At 47.2% G+C, this 23,223-nt stretch overlaps 1 protein-coding gene across 1 annotated transcript in view; it reads left to right on the forward strand.

Moving 5' to 3' along the window:
- The window catches only part of setbp1 (SET binding protein 1), a 29,263-nt gene extending 6,646 nt beyond the window's left edge, over window positions 1-22,617 (forward strand). The window contains exons 3-4 of the mRNA XM_045706968.1: window positions 1,670-2,735; window positions 15,820-22,617. Coding sequence (XP_045562924.1) covers window positions 1,670-2,735; window positions 15,820-16,292 — 1,539 coding nt within the window. The 3' untranslated portion in view covers window positions 16,293-22,617. The remainder of the gene's footprint in view (window positions 1-1,669; window positions 2,736-15,819) is intronic.
- Window positions 22,618-23,223: the final 606 nt, after the last annotated feature.

The raw sequence follows: 23,223 nt of genomic DNA on the forward strand, positions 1-23,223 counted from the left end.
TGCGTCTGAACGTCCGCGGGTGGCCAGCAGGTTATCCAGCCGGATGGACAGGTCCACCAGCTGATCAAACGTGAGGGTGGTGTCCCTGCAGGCCAACTCCCGACGGACATCCTCGCGCAGGCTGCAGCGATAGTGGTCGATCAGGGCCCTGTCTTTCCATCCCGCTCCGGCGGCCAGGGTCCGAAAGTCCAAGGCGAACTCCTGGGCACTCCTCATCCCCTGCCTCAGGTGGAAAAGACGTTCACCCGCCGCTCTACCCTCGGGCAGGTGGTCGAAGACTGCCCGGGAAGCGGCAGGTGAACTCCTCAAAGTGGTCCAGCACCGCATTTCCTTCTACCCACACGGCGTTGGCTCACTCCAGGGCTTTCCCGAGAGGCACGAGACGAGGGCGGACACCCTCTCATGTCCCGAAGGAGCCGGGTAGACGGTTGCCAGATACAGTTCCAGCTGCAGCAGGAACCCCTGGCAGCGTGCCGCCGTCCCATCAAACTCCCCGGGAAGGGCGAGACGAATCCCACTGGGACCGGGTGCAGGAGAGGCGAGTAGTGGAGACCCCTGTTGTGCTGGGGAGGGTGCTGGAGGGACTCCCTGTCTCTCCCAGCGGTCCATTGTCTGGACGACGTGGTCCATGACGGCGCCGAGATGGTGGAGCATCGCCGTGTGCTCCCGGACGCGCTCCTCGACCCCTACAACAGGAGTACCTGCTCCTGCTGACTCCATAAGCGGTGTGGAATTCTGTCACGATGTGCGCAACTGGTTGAAGGTAAGTTAGGTGCAGGAGAGCAGAGATGGGTGATAACAGGCGATAACAAACACATACCCGGCGCAAACCAGCCTGATGCGACCCACACGTAACAAACAAATAATTCCACACACAGACATGGGGGGAACAGAGGGATATATACATATCGTCAGATGAGGGAATGTGAACCAGATGTGCGGAAAATCAAGACAAAACAAATGGAAAATGACAGGTGGAGCGGCGATGGTTAGAAGACCGGTGACGTTGACCGCCAAACGCCGCCCGAACAAGGAGAGGGACCGACTTCGGTGGAAGTCGTGACAATATGATAGCTTTTTCATTTTAAGCTCATGTACTTGCGTGGCTGCCAGCCAAATAGCGTTGCACTTCTGTTGTCATGTGATGAAAATGAAGATATTTTCAGCCCAACGTGTTGCACTAATGTATTTTCTGTGAAGGAAAACTATAGCTGCACGTCTCTGATCACTTTATTGAAGCAAAAAAAACACTGTTGACTTTCAATATAAAATGCGACCCCTGTCAGTACACAGCTGGAGCTGCTTCCGCTTTCTCCCGTTGTGCTATTTACAAACAAACACATGACTGGCTCAACTGCTCTGGGGAACTACGGTAAGCTTCAAAATGTAAAATTGGACAAGTGAAATGAAGAACGCGATCTGATTTGTCTCCTAACGTATTGCGCAAGTTGACCGCAGGTATTCACTTAAAAAATAGCTACAAATATTCAAATGTATTGAACAACTGTTTCAACAGTATTGACGCTATTGGAAAAACCATCGCATGGCTATTTCCAAATACCACAGTATACAGTATTACTGCCTAAGCCTATTATCCAGTACTGATTTTAATATTACTGTGTTAAATGATCCAGTTCTGATGTGGCCTCCTCCTCCTCTCCTCTGCCAGGTTGTTTTGAAGCTGCAGCAGCTACATGTGTCTCACCGACGCTACGCCTCCTGCTACCCCCAGCACCCCTACCCCTCCATCTTCCGCCTCAACTTCCACCACCACTACTACCCCCTGACCTACGACCCCTACCCCTGTGACCCCGCCCCTTACTTGCGCAGGAACGCCGAGCTCAAGGCCAAGAGGAGGCGCGGCCGGCCCGCCAAAGCCAGTGAGCCAATCACGTCCAAGCTGCCTTTTGTCCAGGGGTTTGGGTATCCGCTGGCAGGGGGGAACTACTATGCACCGTATGCCATGCCTTACGCCCCGCCTCTGAGCCTGGGCTACTACCCCCCAGCACCCCCCCTCTACCTGCCCCACCATTCCCACGGCCCTTCACCACCCTCCCACTTCATGAGGCCTGCCGTCCCCCCTCCTAAGTTCCACTCTGGAGGCCACTCCAAGCTCCAGGCCGGGGTCAAGCTACGGACGTCTAGCGGGCCACTGCAGGGTTCCTCTGGTCGGGGAGAAGGACTGGGATCCCTGGGTGGTGATGGTGGTGGAGGTCTTGGAGGGGTGAGGCTCCACAAGAGGAAACACAAGCACAAACACAAGCACAAGGAAGAGACCCCTCTCCTCTCACCCCATGACAGACAGGAGCTGGGCGGGCTCTTCAGCGGTGCCAAGACCAATGGGCTGCTCAACCTGTTGACTGACAGGCGGGAGATGAACAATCCTAAGCATCAGGAGCAGCAAAGGGGGGGTGGGCGAGGCTCTAGAGGGGGGTCCCGAGGAGCGATGTTTGAGTCGGACCCTCTCTCTTCTCTCTCCATGGACCATGTCCAGTTCCGCTCACGCATGCCCGGACAGCCAATGAGCAGCTTCCTGAGCAGCTACAGGAGCCAATCACAGAGGCCAGAGCTGACCTCTGACCTTTTTAGATTGCGGGAGGAGGGCAGTGGGCGTGGCAGAAGGAGGGGCTTAGCAGTGTTCGGAGAGGAAGGGGTGATGTCATTCCACAATGCCAGGAAAGAGAAGAGCCAGGAAACAGAAGAGTCGTTCTACAATGCCAGCCCCACTCTAACAGGTAACTACTTATTACTGACAGTCACAGGCTTATTACCATGTTATAACACAGCCCCCCTCTCACAGCTAACAACATATTACTACTCTATAACAGGCTTATTACCGTGTTATAACACAGCCCCCCCTCACAGCTAACAACATATTACTACTCTATAACAGGCTTATTACCGTGTTATAACATAGCCCCCCTCTCACAGCTAACAACATATTACTACTGTATAACAGGCTTACTACCGTGTTATAACACAGCCCCCCTCTCACAGCTAACAACATATTACTACTCTATAACAGGCTTATTACCGTGTTATAACACAGCCCCCCTCTCACAGCTAACATATTACTACTCTATAACAGGCTTATTACCGTGTTATAACACAGCCCCCCTCGCACAGCTAACAACATATTACTACTCTATAACAGGCTTATTACCGTGTTATAACACAGCCCCCCTCTCACAGCTAACATATTACTACTCTATAACAGGCTTATTACCATGTTATAACACAGCCCCCCTCTCACAGCTAACATATTACTACTCTATAACAGGCTTATTACCGTGTTATAACACAGCCCCCTCTCACAGCTAACAACATATTACTACTGTATAACAGGCTTATTACCGTGTTATAACACAGCCCCCTCTCACAGCTAACAACATATTACTACTCTATAACAGGCTTATTACCGTGTTATAACACAGCCCCCCCTCTCACAGCTAACAACATATTACTACTCTATAACAGGCTTATTACCGTGTTATAACACAGCCCCCCTCTCACAGCTAACATATTACTACTCTATAACAGGCTTATTACCGTGTTATAACACAGCCCCCCTCTCACAGCTAACAACATATTACTACTCTATAACAGGCTTATTACCGTGTTATAACACAGCCCCCTCTCACAGCTAACAACATATTACTACTCTATAACAGGCTTATTACCGTGTTATAACACAGCCCCCCCTCTCACAGCTAACAACATATTACTACTCTATAACAGGCTTATTACCGTGTTATAACACAGCCCCCCTCTCTCAGCTAACAACATATTAGTACTCTATAACAGGCTTATTACCGTGTTATAACACAGCCCCCTCTCACAGCTAACAACATATTAGTACTCTATAACAGGCTTATTACCGTGTTATAACACAGCCCCCTCTCACAGCTAACAACATATTACTACTCTATAACAGGCTTATTACCGTGTTATAACACAGCCCCCCTCTCACAGCTAACAACATATTACTACTCTATAACAGGCTTATTACCGTGTTATAACACAGCCCCCCTCTCACAGCTAACATATTACTACTCTATAACAGGCTTATTACCGTGTTATAACACAGCCCCCCCTCTCACAGCTAACAACATATTACTACTCTATAACAGGCTTATTACCGTGTTATAACACAGCCCCCCTCTCACAGCTAACAATATTACTACTCTATAACAGGCTTATTACCGTGTTATAACACAGCCCCCCTCTCACAGCTAACAACATATTACTACTCTATAACAGGCTTATTACCGTGTTATAACACAGCCCCCTCTCACAGCTAACAACATATTACTACTCTATAACAGGCTTATTACCGTGTTATAACACAGCCCCCTTCTCACAGCTAACAACATATTACTACTCTATAACAGGCTTATTACCGTGTTATAACACAGCCCCCCCTCTCTCAGCTAACAACATATTAGTACTCTATAACAGGCTTATTACCGTGTTATAACACAGCCCCCTCTCACAGCTAACAACATATTACTACTCTATAACAGGCTTATTACCGTGTTATAACACAGCCCCCCTCTCACAGCTAACAACATATTACTACTCTATAACAGGCTTATTACCGTGTTATAACACAGCCCCCCCTCTCACAGCTAACAATATTACTACTCTATAACAGGCTTATTACCGTGTTATAACACAGCCCCCCCTCTCACAGCTAACATATTACTACTCTATAACAGGCTTATTACCGTGTTATAACACAGCCCCCCTCTCACAGCTAACAACATATTACTACTCTATAACAGGCTTATTACCGTGTTATAACACAGCCCCCTCTCACAGCTAACAACATATTACTACTCTATAACAGGCTTATTACCGTGTTATAACACAGCCCCCCCTCTCACAGCTAACAACATATTACTACTCTATAACAGGCTTATTACCGTGTTATAACACAGCCCCCTCTCACAGCTAACAACATATTACTACTCTATAACAGGCTTATTACCGTGTTATAACACAGCCCCCTCTCACAGCTAACAACATATTACTACTCTATAACAGGCTTATTACCGTGTTATAACACATCCCCCCTCTCACAGCTAACAACATATTACTACTCTATAACAGGCTTATTACCGTGTTATAACACAGCCCCCCTCTCACAGCTAACATATTACTACTCTATAACAGGCTTATTACCGTGTTATAACACAGCCCCCTCTCACAGCTAACAACATATTACTACTCTATAACAGGCTTATTACCGTGTTATAACACAGCCCCCCCTCACAGCTAACAACATATTACTACTCTATAACAGGCTTATTACCGTGTTATAACACAGCCCCCTCTCACAGCTAACAACATATTACTACTCTATAACAGGCTTATTACCGTGTTATAACACAGCCCCCCTCTCACAGCTAACAACATATTACTACTCTATAACAGGCTTATTACCGTGTTATAACACAGCCCCCCCTCACAGCTAACAACATATTAGTACTCTATAACAGGCTTTTTTGTACCGATGCGCTGCATTACTTCCAGTCTCTATAGTGAAAACAACATCAGTAATTCATTCTTCTTCTTCTTCTTCATTTTTTTAACCTAAACTGTATATATATGATATGGATAGCATATAAGATGTCTTCCCAGTTTTCAGAGCAGACAGATGAACATGTGTAAGCCTATAGCAGACAAAGAGGTAGTCAGCTCCTAAAACACTAAATACTGAACAAATGTGTTTTTGGTACATTCTGTATTCTGAGTGCAGCGAGCACATCTGGCCAGAGAGAGAGAGAGAGAGAGAGAGAGAGAACGAAACGCATGGCTGGAAAGGACTATAATTCACCAATCTCTCCCTCCCTCCATCCATTCCTCCCTCCATCCATTCCTCCCAGCCTGCCAATGGTTGGTCCCAGAGATATATGATTCTCAGGTTGGGATTTATATTCTCCAGACAGGCAGTAAAAGGCAGTGGCTGGGTTAACAGAGCTGGCCACCAGCCAGGGCTTTAATGAGTGGGGCCTAGTCCAGTGGAGGGGGAGAGAAGCCAGGGGCTCACTTAGATTACATCCCCCTCCCCGGGGGACCCGCGGGGGGTGACTCACAGACACACTACTCCCTCTCTCTAACCCCCCTTTTCTAACCCCCCTTTTTCTCTCTCCTTCCTCCATCTCTCCTTCTGCTCCAGACAGGTTATACCACTTCTTTCTCTTTCTTCCCTCACGTCACTCTCTCTTCTCCCTGTCCCCTGTCTTTCCGGGCCTCTACTCCCTTCCTCTCTCTCTCTCTCTCTCTCTCAATAAACTCTCCCCCTCTCCCCTGTCTCCCTCTCTCTCTCCTCCTTCTCTCACCTACCCTCTTCACTCCCCCTCTCTCTCCTGTCTCCCCTCCCTCTCTCTCCTCCGTCTCTCCTCACTCTACCAGCATGACTTACTGCTACGCTCCACAGACCAGCCCCAGCCCAATTAAAACACACACACACACACACACACACACACACACACACACACACACACACACACACACACACTCTGATCTAAAATTCATATTATTCTCCACTCTTGTGTGATTGAATGTGTTTCTAAATCATTTCCTCCCTGTGATTGGGTGTTTATCTGAGCCTGATTTGAACTGTGTGTGCGTGTGTGTGTGTGTGTGTGTGTGTGTGTGTGTGTGTGTGTGTGTGTGTGTGTGTGTGTGTCTGTGTCTGTGTGTGTGTGTGTGCTCTCACTAATCAGCAGGTTCCACTGCAGCTGACAGCAATCTCTCACATAATCATTTGTATAAAAGCAGGTCATCCTTTTTGCAGAGTTAATGAGAGTGATTTTCTCTTCGCGTACACACACACACACACACACAATATAATCCTTCCTCCTGCAGTTGTCTGAAAGCTTTGGATAGCAGTGCACCTTTAACATAGATCTAGGATCCGCTTACCATACCCAAATCTTAATCAATAGGGTGGAGGATGCAAAACAGTACTGTCTTCAGATCAGTCACAGAGCTATAGACACTGAAGAACTGCCTTCAGATCTGTCACAGAGCTATAGACACTGAAGAACTGCCTTCAGATCAGTCACAGAGCTATAGACACTGAAGAACTGCCTTCAGATCAGTCACAGAGCTATAGACACTGAAGAACTGCCTTCAGATCAGTCACAGAGCTATAGACACTGAAGAACTGCCTTCAGATCAGTCACAGAGCTATAGACACTGAAGAACTGCCTTCAGATCAGTCACAGAGCTATAGACACTGAAGAACTGCATTCAGATCAGTCACAGAGCTATAGACACTGAAGAACTGCCTTCAGATCAGTCACAGAGCTATAGACACTGAAGAACTGCCTTCAGATCAGTCACAGAGCTATAGACACTGAAGAACTGTCTTCAGATCAGTCACAGAGCTATAGACACTGAAGAACTGCCTTCAGATCAGTCACAGAGCTATAGACACTGAAGAACTGCATTCAGATCAGTCACAGAGCTATAGACACTGAAGAACTGCATTGAGATCAGTCACAGAGCTATAGACACTGAAGAACTGCCTTCAGATCAGTCACAGAGCTATAGACACTGAAGAACTGCCTTCAGATCAGTCACAGAGCTATAGACACTGAAGAACTGTCTTCAGATCAGTCACAGAGCTATAGACACTGAAGAACTGCCTTCAGATCAGTCACAGAGCTATAGACACTGAAGAACTGCCTTCAGATCAGTCACAGAGCTATAGACACTGAAGAACTGTCTTCAGATCAGTCACAGAGCTATAGACACTGAAGAACTGCCTTCAGATCAGTCACAGAGCTATAGACACTGAAGAACTGCCTTCAGATCAGTCACAGAGCTATAGACACTGAAGAACTGCATTCAGATCAGTCACAGAGCTATAGACACTGAAGAACTGCCTTCAGATCAGTCACAGAGCTATAGACACTGAAGAACTGTCTTCAGATCAGTCACAGAGCTATAGACACTGAAGAACTGTCTTCAGATCAGTCACAGAGCTATAGACACTGAAGAACTGCATTCAGATCAGTCACAGAGCTATAGACACTGAAGAACTGCATTCAGATCAGTCACAGAGCTATAGACACTGAAGAACTGTATTCAGATCAGTCACAGAGCTATAGACACTGAAGAACTTCCTTCAGATCAGTCACAGAGCTATAGACACTGAAGAACTGCCTTCAGATCAGTCACAGAGCTATAGACACTGAAGAACTGTCTTCAGATCAGTCACAGAGCTATAGACACTGAAGAACTGTCTTCAGATCAGTCACAGAGCTATAGACACTGAAGAACTGCCTTCAGATCAGTCACAGAGCTATAGACACTGAAGAACTGCCTTCAGATCAGTCACAGAGCTATAGACACTGAAGAACTGCCTTCAGATCAGTCACAGAGCTATAGACACTGAAGAACTGCTGAAGGTCATCATTTTTTATGATGCATATATGCAGCTCATAAATTTCTGCTACTTAGTGTGTGTGTGTACGTGTGTGTGTGTGTGTGTCCGCACCTCATAAATTGCTGCTACTCAGTGCTTAGTGTATTAGACTAATGACTCTTTGTCTCAGTAGAAGAGAGGCTATGGACAGGAGGCTTTATTATACAGAACACTATGGACAGGAGGCTTTATTATACAGAACACTATGGACAGGAGGCTTTATTATACAGAACACTATGGACAGGAGGCTTTATTATACAGAACACTATGGACAGGAGGCTTTATTATACAGAACACTATGGACAGGAGGCTTTATTATACAGAACACTATGGACAGGAGGCTTTATTATACAGAACACTATGGACAGGAGGCTTTATTATACAGAACACTATGGACAGGAGGCTTTATTATACAGAACACTATGGACAGGAGGCTTTATTATACAGAACACTATGGACAGGAGGCTTTATTATACAGAACACTATGGACAGGAGGCTTTATTATACAGAACACTATGGACAGGAGGCTTTATTATACAGAACACTATGGACAGGATGCTTTATTATACAGAACACTATGGACAGGAGGCTTTATTATACAGAACACTATGGACAGGAGGCTTTATTATACAGAACACTATGGACAGGAGGCTTTATTATACAGAACACTATGGACAGGAGGCTTTATTATACAGAACACTATGGACAGGAGGCTTTATTATACAGAACACTATGGACAGGAGGCTTTATTATACAGAACACTATGGACAGGAGGCTTTATTATACAGAACACTATGGACAGGAGGCTTTATTATACAGAACACTATGGACAGGAGGCTTTATTATACAGAACACTATGGACAGGAGGCTTTATTATACAGAACACTATGGACAGGAGGCTTTATTATACAGAACACTATGGACAGGAGGCTTTATTATACAGAACACTATGGACAGGAGGCTTTATTATACAGAACACTATGGACAGGAGGCTTTATTATACAGAACACTATGGACAGGAGGCTTTATTATACAGAACACTATGGACAGGAGGCTTTATTATACAGAACACTATGGACAGGAGGCTTTATTATACAGAACACTATGGACAGGAGGCTTTATTATACAGAACACTATGGACAGGAGGCTTTATTATACAGAACACTATGGACAGGAGGCTTTATTATACAGAACACTATGGACAGGAGGCTTTATTATACAGAACACTATGGACAGGAGGCTTTATTATACAGAACACTAAATGTTTTATTCCCATCGCATCTTTCATATCTATAAACACTCAATCATGATCATAATATGATGAAGATCTCAATACCTTTGGGCAAGTTTACAATTTCAGTCAGGAGTAAACGGTTTGTGTCTTTTGAAATCATCAGCAAGCCATTTGATAGCTGGGAGTACCGGTGATGGGCAGATTATGAATGAATTTGTGTGTCATACTTCCTGTTGTCTTTCAAGTCATCTTAGATAGATAGACCAATAGAAATGTGAATAGTATATCACATTTATCAATGGGTAGTTAGTACTGTGTTAGTACTGTTACACTGTCACCCAGAGATACTGAAGACCCACAGTGAATAGGAGAGCGAGAGAGGGAGGGGGGGCGAGAGCAGGGAGGATAGAGATAGGGAGAGAGCAGGGAGGATAGAGAGAGGGAGAGAGCAGGGAGGATAGAGAGAGAGGGAGAGCAGGGAGGATAGAGAGAGAGGGAGAGCAGGGAGGATAGAGATAGGGAGAGAGCAGGGAGGATAGAGATAGGGAGAGAGCAGGGAGGATAGAGAGAGGGAGAGAGCAGGGAGGATAGAGAGAGAGGGAGAGCAGGGAGGATAGAGATAGGGAGAGAGCAGGGAGGATAGAGAGAGAGGGAGAGCAGGGAGGATAGAGATAGGGAGAGAGCAGGGAGGATAGAGATAGGGAGAGAGCAGGGAGGATAGAGATAGGGAGAGAGCAGGGAGGATAGAGATAGGGAGAGAGCAGGGAGGATAGAGATAGGGAGAGAGCAGGGAGGATAGAGATAGGGAGAGAGCAGGGAGGATAGAGAGAGGGAGAGAGCAGGGAGGATAGAGATAGGGAGAGAGCAGGGAGGAGAGAGATAGGGAGAGAGCAGGGAGGATAGAGATAGGGAGAGAGCAGGGAGGATAGAGATAAGGAGAGAGCAGGGAGGATAGAGATAAGGAGAGAGCAGGGAGGATAGAGGCAGGGAGGATAGAGAGAGGGAGAGATCAGCAAGGATAGAGATAGGGAGAGAGCAGGGAGGATAGAGAGAGGGAGAGAGCAGGGAGGATAGAGAGAGGGAGAGATCAGGGAGGATAGAGATAGGGAGAGAGCAGCGAGGATAGAGATGGGAGAGCAGGGAGGATAGAGAGAGGGAGAGCAGGGAGGATAGAGAGAGGGAGAGCAGGGAGGATAGAGAGAGGGAGAGAGCAGGGAGGATAGAGAGAGGGAGAGAGCAGGGAGGATAGAGAGAGGGAGAGAGCAGGGAGGATAGAGATAGGGAGAGAGCAGGGAGGATAGAGAGAGGGAGAGAGCAGGGAGGAGAGAGCAGGGAGGATAGAGAGAGGGAGAGAGCAGGGAGGATATAGAGAGGAGAGACGAGAGAGGAGGGAGAGAGCAGGGAGGACAGAGAGAGAGGGAGAGAGCAGGGAGGATAGAGATAGGGGGAGAGCAGGGAGGACAGAGAGAGGAGAGCGAGAGAGGAGGGGGATAAGAGGAGAGAGCAGGGAGGACAGAGAGAGGGGGAGAGAGCAGGGAGGATAGAGATAGGGGGAGAGCAGGGAGGACAGAGAGAGCAGAGGAGGGGGAGAGCAGGGAGGATAGAGAGAGGAGAGCGAGAGAGGAGGGAGAGAGCAGGGAGGACAGAGAGAGAGGGAGAGAGCAGGGAGGATAGAGAGAGAGGGAGAGCAGGGAGGATAGAGAGAGAGGGAGAGCAGGGAGGATAGAGAGAGAGGGGAGAGAGCAGGGAGGATAGAGAGAGAGGGAGAGCAGGGAGGAAAAGGGAGAGAGCAGGGAGGATAGAGAGAGGAGAGAGCAGGGAGGAGAGAGCAGGGAGGACAGAGAGAGAGGGAGAGAGCAGGGAGGTAGAGAGAGGGAGAGAGCAGGGAGGATAGAGAGAGAGGGAGAGAGCAGGGAGGATAGAGATAGGGGGAGAGCAGGGAGGACAGAGAGAGAGGGAGAGAGCAGGGAGGATAGAGAGAGAGGGAGAGCAGGGAGGATAGGGAGAGAGGGAGAGCAGGGAGGATAGAGAGAGAGGGAGAGAGCAGGGAGGATAGAGAGAGAGGAGAGCAGGGAGGATAGAGAGAGGGAGAGAGCAGGGAGGATAGAGAGAGGGAGAGGAGAGCAGGGAGGACAGAGAGAGAGGGAGAGCAGGGAGGATAGAGAGAGAGGGAGAGCAGGGAGGATAGAGATAGGGAGAGAGCAGGGAGGATAGAGAGAGGGAGAGAGCAGGGAGGATAGAGATAGGGAGAGAGCAGGGAGGATAGAGATAGGGAGAGAGCAGGGAGGATAGAGAGAGGGAGAGAGCAGGGAGGATAGAGAGAGGGAGAGAGCAGGGAGGATAGAGATAGGGAGAGAGCAGGGAGGAGAGAGATAGGGAGAGAGCAGGGAGGATAGAGATAGGGAGAGAGCAGGGAGGATAGAGATAAGGAGAGAGCAGGGAGGATAGAGGCAGGGAGGATAGAGAGAGGGAGAGATCAGCAAGGATAGAGATAGGGAGAGAGCAGGGAGGATAGAGAGAGGGAGAGAGCAGGGAGGATAGAGAGAGGGAGAGATCAGGGAGGATAGAGATAGGGAGAGAGCAGCGAGGATAGAGATGGGAGAGCAGGGAGGATAGAGAGAGGAGAGCAGGGAGGATAGAGAGAGGGAGAGCAGGGAGGATAGAGAGAGGGAGAGAGCAGGGAGGATAGAGAGAGGGAGAGAGCAGGGAGGATAGAGAGAGGGAGAGAGCAGGGAGGATAGAGATAGGGAGAGAGCAGGGAGGATAGAGAGAGGGAGAGAGCAGGGAGGAGAGAGCAGGGAGGATAGAGAGAGGGAGAGAGCAGGGAGGATATAGAGAGGAGAGACGAGAGAGGAGGGAGAGAGCAGGGAGGACAGAGAGAGAGGGAGAGAGCAGGGAGGACAGAGAGAGGAGAGGGAGGGGAGAGCAGGGAGGATAGAGAGAGGAGAGCGAGAGAGGAGGGAGAGAGCAGGGAGGACAGAGAGAGGGAGAGAGCAGGGAGGATAGAGAGAGAGAGGGAGAGAGCAGGGAGGATAGAGAGAGGGGGAGAGAGCAGGGAGGATAGAGATAGGGGGAGAGCAGGGAGGACAGAGAGAGGAGAGCGAGAGGAGGGGAGAGCAGGGAGTATAGAGAGAGGAGAGAGAGAGGAGGAGAGAGCAGGGAGGATAGAGAGAGGGAGAAAGCAGGGAGGATAGAGAGAGAGGGAGAGCAGGGAGGATAGAGAGAGAGGGAGAGCAGGGAGGATAGAGAGAGGGAGAGAGCAGGGAGGATAGAGATAGGGAGAGAGCAGGGAGGATAGAGATAGGGAGAGAGCAGGGAGGATAGAGAGAGAGGGAGAGACAGGGAGGATAGAGAGAGGGAGAGAACAGGGAGGATAGAGATAGGGAGAGAGCAGGGAGGATAGAGATAGGGAGAGAGCAGGGAGGACAGAGAGAGAGGGAGAGAGCAGGGAGGATAGAGAGAGAGGGAGAGCAGGGAGGATAGGGAGAGAGGGAGAGCAGGGAGGATAGAGAGAGAGGGAGAGAGCAGGGAGGATAGAGAGAGAGGGAGAGCAGGGAGGATAGGGAGAGAGGGAGAGCAGGGAGGATAGGGAGAGAGCAGGGAGGATAGAGAGAGAGGGAGAGAGCAGGGAGGATAGAGATAGGGAGAGCAGGGAGGATATAGAGAGGAGAGCGATAGAGATAGAGGAGGAAGCGAGCAGGGAGGATAGAGGGAGAGAGCAGGGAGGATGTGAAGACGGAGAGAGCAGGGAGGATAGAGAGAGGGAGAGAGCAGTGAGGATGGAGAGAGGGAGAGAGCAGGGAGGATAGAGAGAGGGAGAGGAGGGAAAGAGCAGGAGCATGGAGGATATATAGAGAGGGAGAGAACATGGAGGATATAGAGAGAGGGAGAGAACATGGAGGATATAGAGAGAGGGAGAGAACATGGAGGATATATAGAGAGGGAGAGAACATGGAGGATATAGAGAGAGGGAGAGAACATGGAGGAAATAGAGAGAGGGAGAGAACATGGAGGATATAGAGAGAGGGAGAGAACATGGAGGATATAGAGAGAGGTAGAGAACATGGAGGATATAGAGAGAGGGAGAGAGCAGGGAGGATATATAGAGAGGGAGAGAACATGGAGGATATAGAGAGAGGGAGAGAGCATGGAGGATATAGAGAGAGGGAGAGAACATGGAGGATATAGAGAGAGGGAGAGAACATGGAGGATATAGAGAGAGGGAGAGAACATGGAGGATATAGAGAGAGGTAGAGAGCAGGGAGGATATAGAGAGAGGGAGAGAACATGGAGGATATAGAGAGAGGGAGAGAACATGGAGGATATAGAGAGAGGTAGAGAACATGGAGGATATAGAGAGAGGTAGAGAACAGGGAGGATATAGAGAGAGGGAGAGAACATGGAGGATATAGAGAGAGGGAGAGAGCATGGAGGATATAGAGAGAGGTAGAGAACATGGAGGATATAGAGAGAGGGAGAGAACATGGAGGATATAGAGAGAGGTAGAGAGCAGGGAGGATATAGAGAGAGGGAGAGAACATGGAGGATATAGAGAGAGGGAGAGAACTTGGAGGATATAGAGAGAGGGAGAGAGCAGGGAGGATATAGAGAGAGGTAGAGAACATGGATGATATAGAGAGAGGGAGAGAACATGGAGGATATAGAGAGAGGGAGAGAGCAGGGAGGATATATAGAGAGGGAGAGAACATGGAGGATATAGAGAGAGGGAGAGAGCAGGGAGGATATAGAGAGAGGTAGAGAACATGGATGATATAGAGAGAGGGAGAGAACATGGAGGATATAGAGAGAGGGAGAGAGCAGGGAGGATATAGAGAGAGGTAGAGAACATGGATGATATAGAGAGAGGGAGAGAACATGGAGGATATAGAGAGAGGGAGAGAGCATGCACATTTAAAGGTGGCTGGTTTGGGCCTGTTATGTCTGATTGTGATTTTCCTCCATTTTGGCTTTGGTCCAGTCTGGGAACGTAGCCCAGAGAGAAGAAGGGGGCTGTAAGGGGAGGGAGGGAGAGAGTGAGGGAGAGGGAGAGAGAGAGGGAGAGAGAGAGAGAGAGCGCTGTGTGTATGAAGGGCAGAGTGCCCAGTTTACCAGCATGAAGGAAACAATATGGCTCCAGTTTCCTCTGCTCAGCCACTCTTCTTATGCAGTGTGTGTGTGTGTGTGTGTGTGTGTGTGTGTGTGTGTGTGTGTGTGTGTGTGTGTGTGTTGTATTTGCAGTGCGTTTGTGTGAATATGTGTGTTGCGTGTGTTTGGCCTGTTTGCCAGTCTGTGCTCCAGATGCGTAGAAACACTATTGTGTAGAGACACATTTAATGGTTGAAGGAGACATTTCTGTGGATTTCCTGCTAGCAGAATGGAAGCTCCTCACTCTCAATTCAATTCAATTCAAAGGGGCTTTATTGGCCTGGGAAACATGTCTCTATCTCCATCACTCTCTCTCCTCTTCGCTCTTTAGCGCAGGATGGAATCTCTACTTCTGTCTCATCTGCAATGTAGGCCTGAATATGGAGGAAATTAGCAGGAAGCAGTTCAAACAAAACCAGTGTTTCTGTCAATGAGTAAAATTTGCATATGTCTCATCCAATTTTTGCACTCAGGCCAATTCTTTCTTGCTGACATTGTCTTGTTTTGCCTTAGTTTCATTGTCATATCAAATAGCTTGTAAAATGGTGGTCTTGTAAAATGCCCCCGTCTCTTTCTCCTTCCTCTTTCCATCTGTTAAGTCAATGAGCTTTATTGCCATCTTCATTCAATATCTTACATTGCTAAAGTGCGATCACATAACTCTCTTTTCTCTCTCTCTCTCTATCTCCCCTCTCTATCTCCTCTCTCTCTCTCTCTCTCTCTCTCTCTCTCTCTCTCTCTCTCTCTCTCTCTCTCTCTGTCTCTCTCTCTCTGTCTCTCTCTCTCTCTCTCTCTCTCTCTCTCTCTCTCTCTCTCTCTCTCTCTCTCTCTCTCTCTCTCTCTCTGTCTCTCTCTCTCTCTCTCTCTCTCTCTCTCTGTCTCTCTCTCTCTCTCTCTCTCTGTCTCTCTCTCTCTCTCTCTCTCTGTCTCTCTCTCTCTCTCTCTCTCTCTGTCTCGCTCTCTCTCTCTCTCTCTGTCTCTCTCTCTCTCTGTGTTCCAGGTAAGAGGAGGTATAAACATCATGAGGTGGAACAGATCCACGGTGAGGTCAGGAAGATGTGTTCTCTCAACAACGTGCTCAACAGTCAGAGGAGTTTTGAGCACGTGCAGAAGATCCTGCGTGTGAAGCGTCTCCAGCGCCAGGCCAAGACCGGCAACAACGTCGTCAAGAGGCGACCTGGTCGCCCCCGGAAACACCCTATTGATGAATCTGAACCCACCAGTTATGGGAGGGACGAAGGGAGGGGCTTCGGGATGCCGGTGTTGGAGAGGTGTGTGGACCTACCGGGTAGGCGGAGCTTAAGACCAAGTCCCATCCCCCAGCCTCTGGAGTTTTCCAATCACGACTCTATCTCAGTGGCCATTGAGACGGTGGTGCACCGAGCACGCTCTCTGGCGCCCCCACCGGTCAGAGGGAGGAAACGCAGGGGGAGGTGCAGGAGAGAGGAGGGAGGGGATATAGCCTTCCACTAGCCAATCAGACAGCATCACAGTTGCAGATAGATCGATCAGCTCTGGCCTATCAGAGAGCTGGTGAGAGGAGCCAACACTGGCCAAATGCTGCGTTCATAACCAAGTGGGAAGGTAGTATTTAACACATACGACTGGAAAAATCCACGCGAACGCCTCTCCAACTGGTAATTACTAGTGGGAAACGCAACTATCATCCCTGTGCTCTGACTTCTCCCACATGCTGACCTCTGACATCACCTAGTAAGGAAATTACCTCCATAACACCATTTTCAGCAGATAAATGCAACAACAAAACATTCTTTAGAAAAAGCTAGGGCTTTTTAACACTATAATTTGTTTACAAGCATGATAGCGGTACTTTTACTTTATGGTTAACGAAGCTTGTTGGCCATTAGCCAATCAGCATTTCTCAACGAGTTCAAAGCATGTGAATGCATCCAACTGGTAATTACCACTTCACAACTGGGTAATTACCACCTTCCCACTTGGTGATGAACACAGCAATAGCAGCCAAACAGACAGCAATGCTGGGACCACCTCTGTGCACTTTGACCTATTGGCCTGTCTGTTTCTCTTCTATGATTGGATATAAGGAGAGTGACTGCAGTAGGTCTCTATGAAGGAACATTAGGAGAGGAGGAGTGTTACACTCTGAATGAGATAGGGAGGGGAGGAGTGTTACACTCTGAATGAGATAGGGAGGGGAGGAGTGTTACACTCTGAACGAGATAGGGAGGGGAGGAGTGTTGTTCTCTGAATGAGATAGGGAGAGGAGGAGTGTTACACTCTGAATGAGATAGGGAGGGGAGGAGTGTTACACTCTGAATGAGATAGGGAGGGGAGGAGTGTTACACTCTGAATGAGATAGGGAGGGGAGGAGTGTTGTACTCTGAATGAGATAGGGAGGGGAGGAGTGTTACACTCTGAATGAGATAGGGAGAGGAGGAGTGTTGCACTCTGAATGAGATAGGGAGAGGAGGAGTGTTACACTCTGAATGAGATAGGAAGAGGAGGCGTGTTGTACTCTGAATGAGATAGGGAGAGGAGGAGTGTTACACTGAATGAGATAGGAAGAGGAGGAGTGTTACACTCTGAATGAGATAGGGAGAGGAGGAGTGTTGTTCTCTGAATGAGATAGGGAGAGGAGGAGTGTTACACTCTGAATGAGATAGGGAGAGGAGGAGTGTTACACTCTGAATGAGATAGGGAGGGGAGGAGTGTTGCACTCTGAATGAGATAGGGAGGGGAGGAGTGTTGTACTCTGAATGAGATAGGGAGAGGAGGAGTGTTACACTCTGAATGAGATAGGGAGAGGAGGAGTGTTACACTCTGAATGAGATAGGGAGGGGAGGAGTGTTGCACTCTGAATGAGATATGGAGGGGAGGAGTGTTGTACTCTGAATGAGATAGGGAGAGGAGGAGTGTTACACTCTGAATGAGATAGGGAGAGGAGGAGTGTTGTTCTCTGAATGAGATAGGGAGAGGAGGAGTGTTACACTCTGAATGAGATAGGGAGGGGAGGAGTGTTGTACTCTGAATGAGATAGGGAGAGGAGGAGTGTTACACTCTGAATGAGATAGGGAGAGGAGGAGTGTTACACTCTGAATGAGATAGGGAGAGGAGGAGTGTTACACTCTGAATGAGATAGGGAGGGGAGGAGTGTTGTACTCTGAATGAGATAGGGAGAGGAGGAGTGTTACACTCTGAATGAGATAGGGAGGGGAGGAGTGTTGTACTCTGAACGAGATAGGGAGAGGAGGAGTGTTACACTCTGAATGAGATAGGGAGGGGAGGAGTGTTGTACTCTGAATGAGATAGGGAGGGGAGGAGTGTTACACTCTGAATAAGATAGGGAGAGGAGGAGTGTTACACTCTGAATAAGATAGGGAGAGGAGGAGTGTTGTACTCTGAATGAGATAGGGAGAGCAGGAGTGTTACACTCTGAATGAGATAGGGAGGGGAGGAGTGTTGTACTCTGAACGAGATAGGGAGGGGAGGAGTGTTGTACTCTGAATGAGATAGGAAGAGGAGGAGTGTTACACTCTGAATGAGATATGGAGGGGAGGAGTGTTGTACTCTGAACGAGATAGGGAGAGGAGGAGTGTTACACTCTGAATGAGATAGGGAGAGGAGGAGTGTTGTACTCTGAATGAGATAGGGAGAGGAGGAGTGTTGTACTCTGAATGAGATAGGGAGAGGAGGAGTGTTGTACTCTGAATGAGATAGGGAGAGGAGGAGTGTTGTTCTCTGAATGAGAGTACCACTGAGGACGAACAGTGACTCTTATCATACATTTATGTGATACAATGATGCGTACCGTCCTATAATATGATACTGTATGGTACTTTATGCTACAATATCTGATACTATATGGCACTCTTTGATAAGATACTGTATGATACTATGGTACTATACAGTATGAAATACTATGGTACTTTATGATAGTCTTTATCTGAATGTGGCATTAGCCACGTCTTTACCAGCAGACTGGGGTGGTGATTGGTTAATATGATACTGTGCAGCTCTGATCATTTTTGCCTTCTCTAATGAAGCTAGTTAATGACCACCTACATTACCCTACTCACTCTTTTATCCCTCTCCCCTCAGACCCACAGGATCTAAGACCAGTAACTCACCCTACCCACTAACCCCTGTTCTCACCCCTAGCCCTTCTATACCCTCTCTACTCCCCCTGCCCTGTCCTGGGCATGGATACTTTAAAGGCAATATGTTGGACTGAGCTTCCCTGGCTGTAGGTCTCTACAGCTATGGTCTAACTGTACATAGGAGCATACTCCACTTTCACCCGCCTTTTACCCCGGGGAAAACAGCCTATCTACATGTACTGGCTTATATCAAATAGAAGTGTTGTACAATAGACCATAAACGTCGGGATTGTTGTTTTATTACCAAAAATAGACCTGGATGTTTTCAAACTGAAGGAACCACATGTATTCATTCATTTATGTTGTGTATGAGAAGGCCATCACACACATCAGGTGTGTTTGACAAAACCTTGGTTTTAATGCACTATATAAACCTACACTTACATTTAATCAAAGTCAGCACTCACATGCTTGTTCTAGCCTTACGTTTTGGCCTTGACTTCAATGGTGAATATCCATTCAGAAACATGTGCATTAATTTAATCAATTTGAATATGCAGGACGCTCAGCCAATGGTGTCAAACCTAAGCCCAAGTCTGAGATTTGATTGGACAGTGAAGCTGGAGGAGGGTTAATGATCAGTGTTTTGTAGTGAGTGTGTGGTCCTCTAAAGATTCTGTCTGAGTAGTGGTAGAAAAATAACATAACACAAAATGTAAAGATTGGAATAGGAAAACCAAAGTCTCAGAGATATGTGTTTCACAGACTTGTCAGGTGTGGGGTTGTCAGCATTCTCAATCTGCAGTTAAACACACCAGCTAGCTATCATATCTTCAGTATTTCAGAAAATACCAGTGGGTCAGTATTTCATTGGGGACCTGTGTCTAATGTAAACTTGGGAAGCCTCTCCTCTCTCTGTGAGGGTCTTGTCAGCTCCAGCAGTTCTGCACGTGCCTTATGTTTGTTTCTTAAACCATCACATCTCATTTTGGGGGAATTCAAAATGGCGGAGAAGTTACTGCGATTGAAACCACGTACTTATGATTGTGCATTTACGACACGTGTGTCTTAGCAACTACAACGCGGGCACTACCTGTGTCCCTTTGCAGCCATACGTACAACAGGCCTGATTCCGTTTCACTTCCAAGCCCCTTGTGCTCACCCTTGCTCTTTGTAGTGAACAGATGTGAAAAGGCTCGGTTAAGCACTATGGGAACGAAAAATGGATCCATCACTTACACTATTACACACATCAGGTCCTTTCATAACTGAGCGCTGTGAGCAACAGAGGTGGTAAGAGCCAGGGAAAGGGGCCCTGAACTTAAATGGAACCAGGCCCCAGGCTGTGGACAGGCTGTGCCAGGGGAGTTGTATTGGGAACCATGCTGTCTTACGTAGTTGTTTGCTATGCATCAGGTCTGGCCTGGGCTGTCTGAGGAATCCACCCTTCCACAAAGACAAATAAGTGTCTTATTTACCCAATAAAACATGAAGTCATTTAACCAGAAGTGTGAATAATATCAGTAATAATGTGTAAAGCGTTGTGCAGAAAGTGACTATCATTTCATGTCAACTTTAGTGACTGCAGCTCCCTGCAGTGCTGCCTTAATCAGAAGTCAAGCTCCAGTACTGAAGTGTTTATATGTTGTAAATAGTGTCTGTTCTGTTGTGTTCTGTTGTGTTCTGTTGTGTTCTGCCTGCATGGATACAAACTGGGCTCAGTTACGTACGCTGGGATAGCCTAAACCTAAACCTATCTTAGACCACAGACCTATCTTAGACCACAGACATATCTTAGACCACAGACATATCTGACAGTCCCTATCCATCCATCAATTAGAATGTTTGTCAAACAATCATCGCAAGGTTGAGATGCCAGGGCCTGTGCCAGCCTATGATAGTGTCTCTCATTGCACTTCAGCTAAGACCAAGAACCCTCATTGGCTAGCAGCTAAACTCCCCTGAGCCAATGGGTGCCTAGTGCAGCAGTGTGTGCGTGTGTGTGGGACGTGCTCAGAGGGCATTACCAAAAATACACCTGTCCTTGTCAGTGTGTGTGTCAGCTCACACACTGCACAGAGACTGAGCCTGAACTGGATCTCATAACCAAATTACAGCTTTCACAGGAGGCCTGGATCTCTCTAAACCTTTTTAGGGTCTGAGTGTGGTCTAGATGTAGTCTAGGATTGGTCTAAGGAATCTAGATGTCGTCTAGGATTGGTCTAAGGAATCTAGATGTAGTCTAGGATTGGTCTAAGGAATCTAGATGTCGTCTAGGATTGGTCTAAGGAATCTAGATGTCGTCTAGGATTGGTCTAAGGAATCTAGATGTAGTCTAGGATTGGTCTAAGGAATCTAGATGTAGTCTAGGATTGGTCTAAGGAATCTAGATGTAGTCTAGGATTGGTCTAAGGAATCTAGATGTAGTCTAGGATTGATCTAAGGAATCTAGATGTGGTTTAAGGGGTCTATAGGCTTGGCAGCTCAATATTCCATGGTCGGTCTCTGATGTTTGAGTTAAAGCCACTAGGATCTGTCTGTTTCTCTCTCTACCAGCCGATGTTCCGGTGCCTTCTACAGCTGACTAGTATTGTCCCGATCCTCTGCTTTAACGCTACACGAGACCCACCGCGTGGTCCAGTACAGTCAAGTTGGGTTTTGCAGTCTTGTGTTATGTACTGGGTTCTGTATTCACTCTGGTCCAACTGTACGACTGGTATGACTCCAGGTAGAAGTTTACCCAACCCTAAATCCTAATCTTCATCATCAGGGGGACGAAGGAACATCTGGTTCTGGATCAGTGGTTAGGGAAGACCTCTACCTCTACACTGAGACCAGTCTGACCAGTCCAGTACAGCCACTGGAGCTGAATCATACTGCATGCGTCTCAAATCACAGCCTACATAGTGTAATACTACAGAACCTGTTGAAACGCAGTGCGCTGGTATGGAGTCATTTGAGAAGCAGCCAGTCTCTACTAATATGTGCAGTCGTTAACATATATGTTATGTTTCCAAGCTTTAATGTTGTTCAACGCTGAACATGCAGATGAAGCGTCGAGGAGGAAACCAATAAATGTACTTTGCAAGAGCACAAAGTGAGCTCTTAACTGTGTTGGCATATTTGAGTTTGTATACATAGTGTATTTGAACCTTTTTACTAGAGTGGGTTTTCCTTTATTTGCATGCTCCACTTGATTGTATGCATTAAGATTTTAGACAAGCGGAGAAGTTGACTTTCAGTTGCATTTGGAGCAAGACTTGTACATTGTTTGATATGTTTGTTTTTGTAATGGATTTTTAATTCATAAAGCATTTTTGTACATTGTATGAATATTAAAAATGGCAAATATTTGACATGTAGAAATAAGTAAATACTTAGATGCTCATGCATATGCATATATCCTTCTTAGTATGTATGTGTAAATGTACACATATTTTGTATTTGCCTTCACTCATATACAGATATATGTCATATGCACATATACATGCAATATACTGTATATGTATAGCCATGTCTGCTGGCATGCTTCTGGTCATGTTTACTTATCATGATCTTGTAGTCTTTATTTTCATTTTTTTTTCTCTTTTCTCTGAGGAAAAGCTCGTTCTTTTGCTACCGTTTTCCTGGCTGGCCGCATTGGGCACTTATTAAGATGAAATTGAACTTGTTCATGTTATTCATTGTGTGAAATAATAAATGAGTTTATTGAAAGCTGATGATGTCATTGATGTGTTTTTTTGTTCCGTGACCTTTCCTTGAGGTAACCTTCCACATGGAGACATGGGTTTTGTCCCAATTGGCACCTTATTTCCTATATGGTGCACTACTTTTGACCAGTGCTCCGGTCAAAAGTAGTGCACTATATAGGGAATAGGATGCCATTTGGAACTCCTCCATGCTCTAACCTTCATCAGGGAGAATGGAAGATTCTTCAGAAAGCTTAATGCCATACAGGAAGGCGTTATTATGCGCCAGATTATACAACGGATCGTTCTGGTCCCGGATGCTGATTGGCTGAAAATGTGTTCCAGGTGTGATTTACGTTGTGATAAACACACCCGACCCCTACTCTCCACTTCCGCCCCATTCTACGTGTCTCCCCCTGTGTGTGTAAATTAGATGGCTGCAGTAAGCTGTACATTGCTGCAGAGCCCAGGTATCGTGTTTTTACTAGGAAGCATCTTATCACGTCCTCTGACACTTACATACACGTTTTCTTACACATTGTCACGTTCCATTCTCACACACTCTTCTAGCTTACAGTGCATCACGCACATATACACACTCTCAGACACTCTTAGTCTCTCACACACACATTTTCC

Source organism: Salmo salar, chromosome ssa24, assembly GCF_905237065.1.
Source record: "Salmo salar chromosome ssa24, Ssal_v3.1, whole genome shotgun sequence".
NCBI lineage: Eukaryota > Metazoa > Chordata > Actinopteri > Salmoniformes > Salmonidae > Salmo > Salmo salar.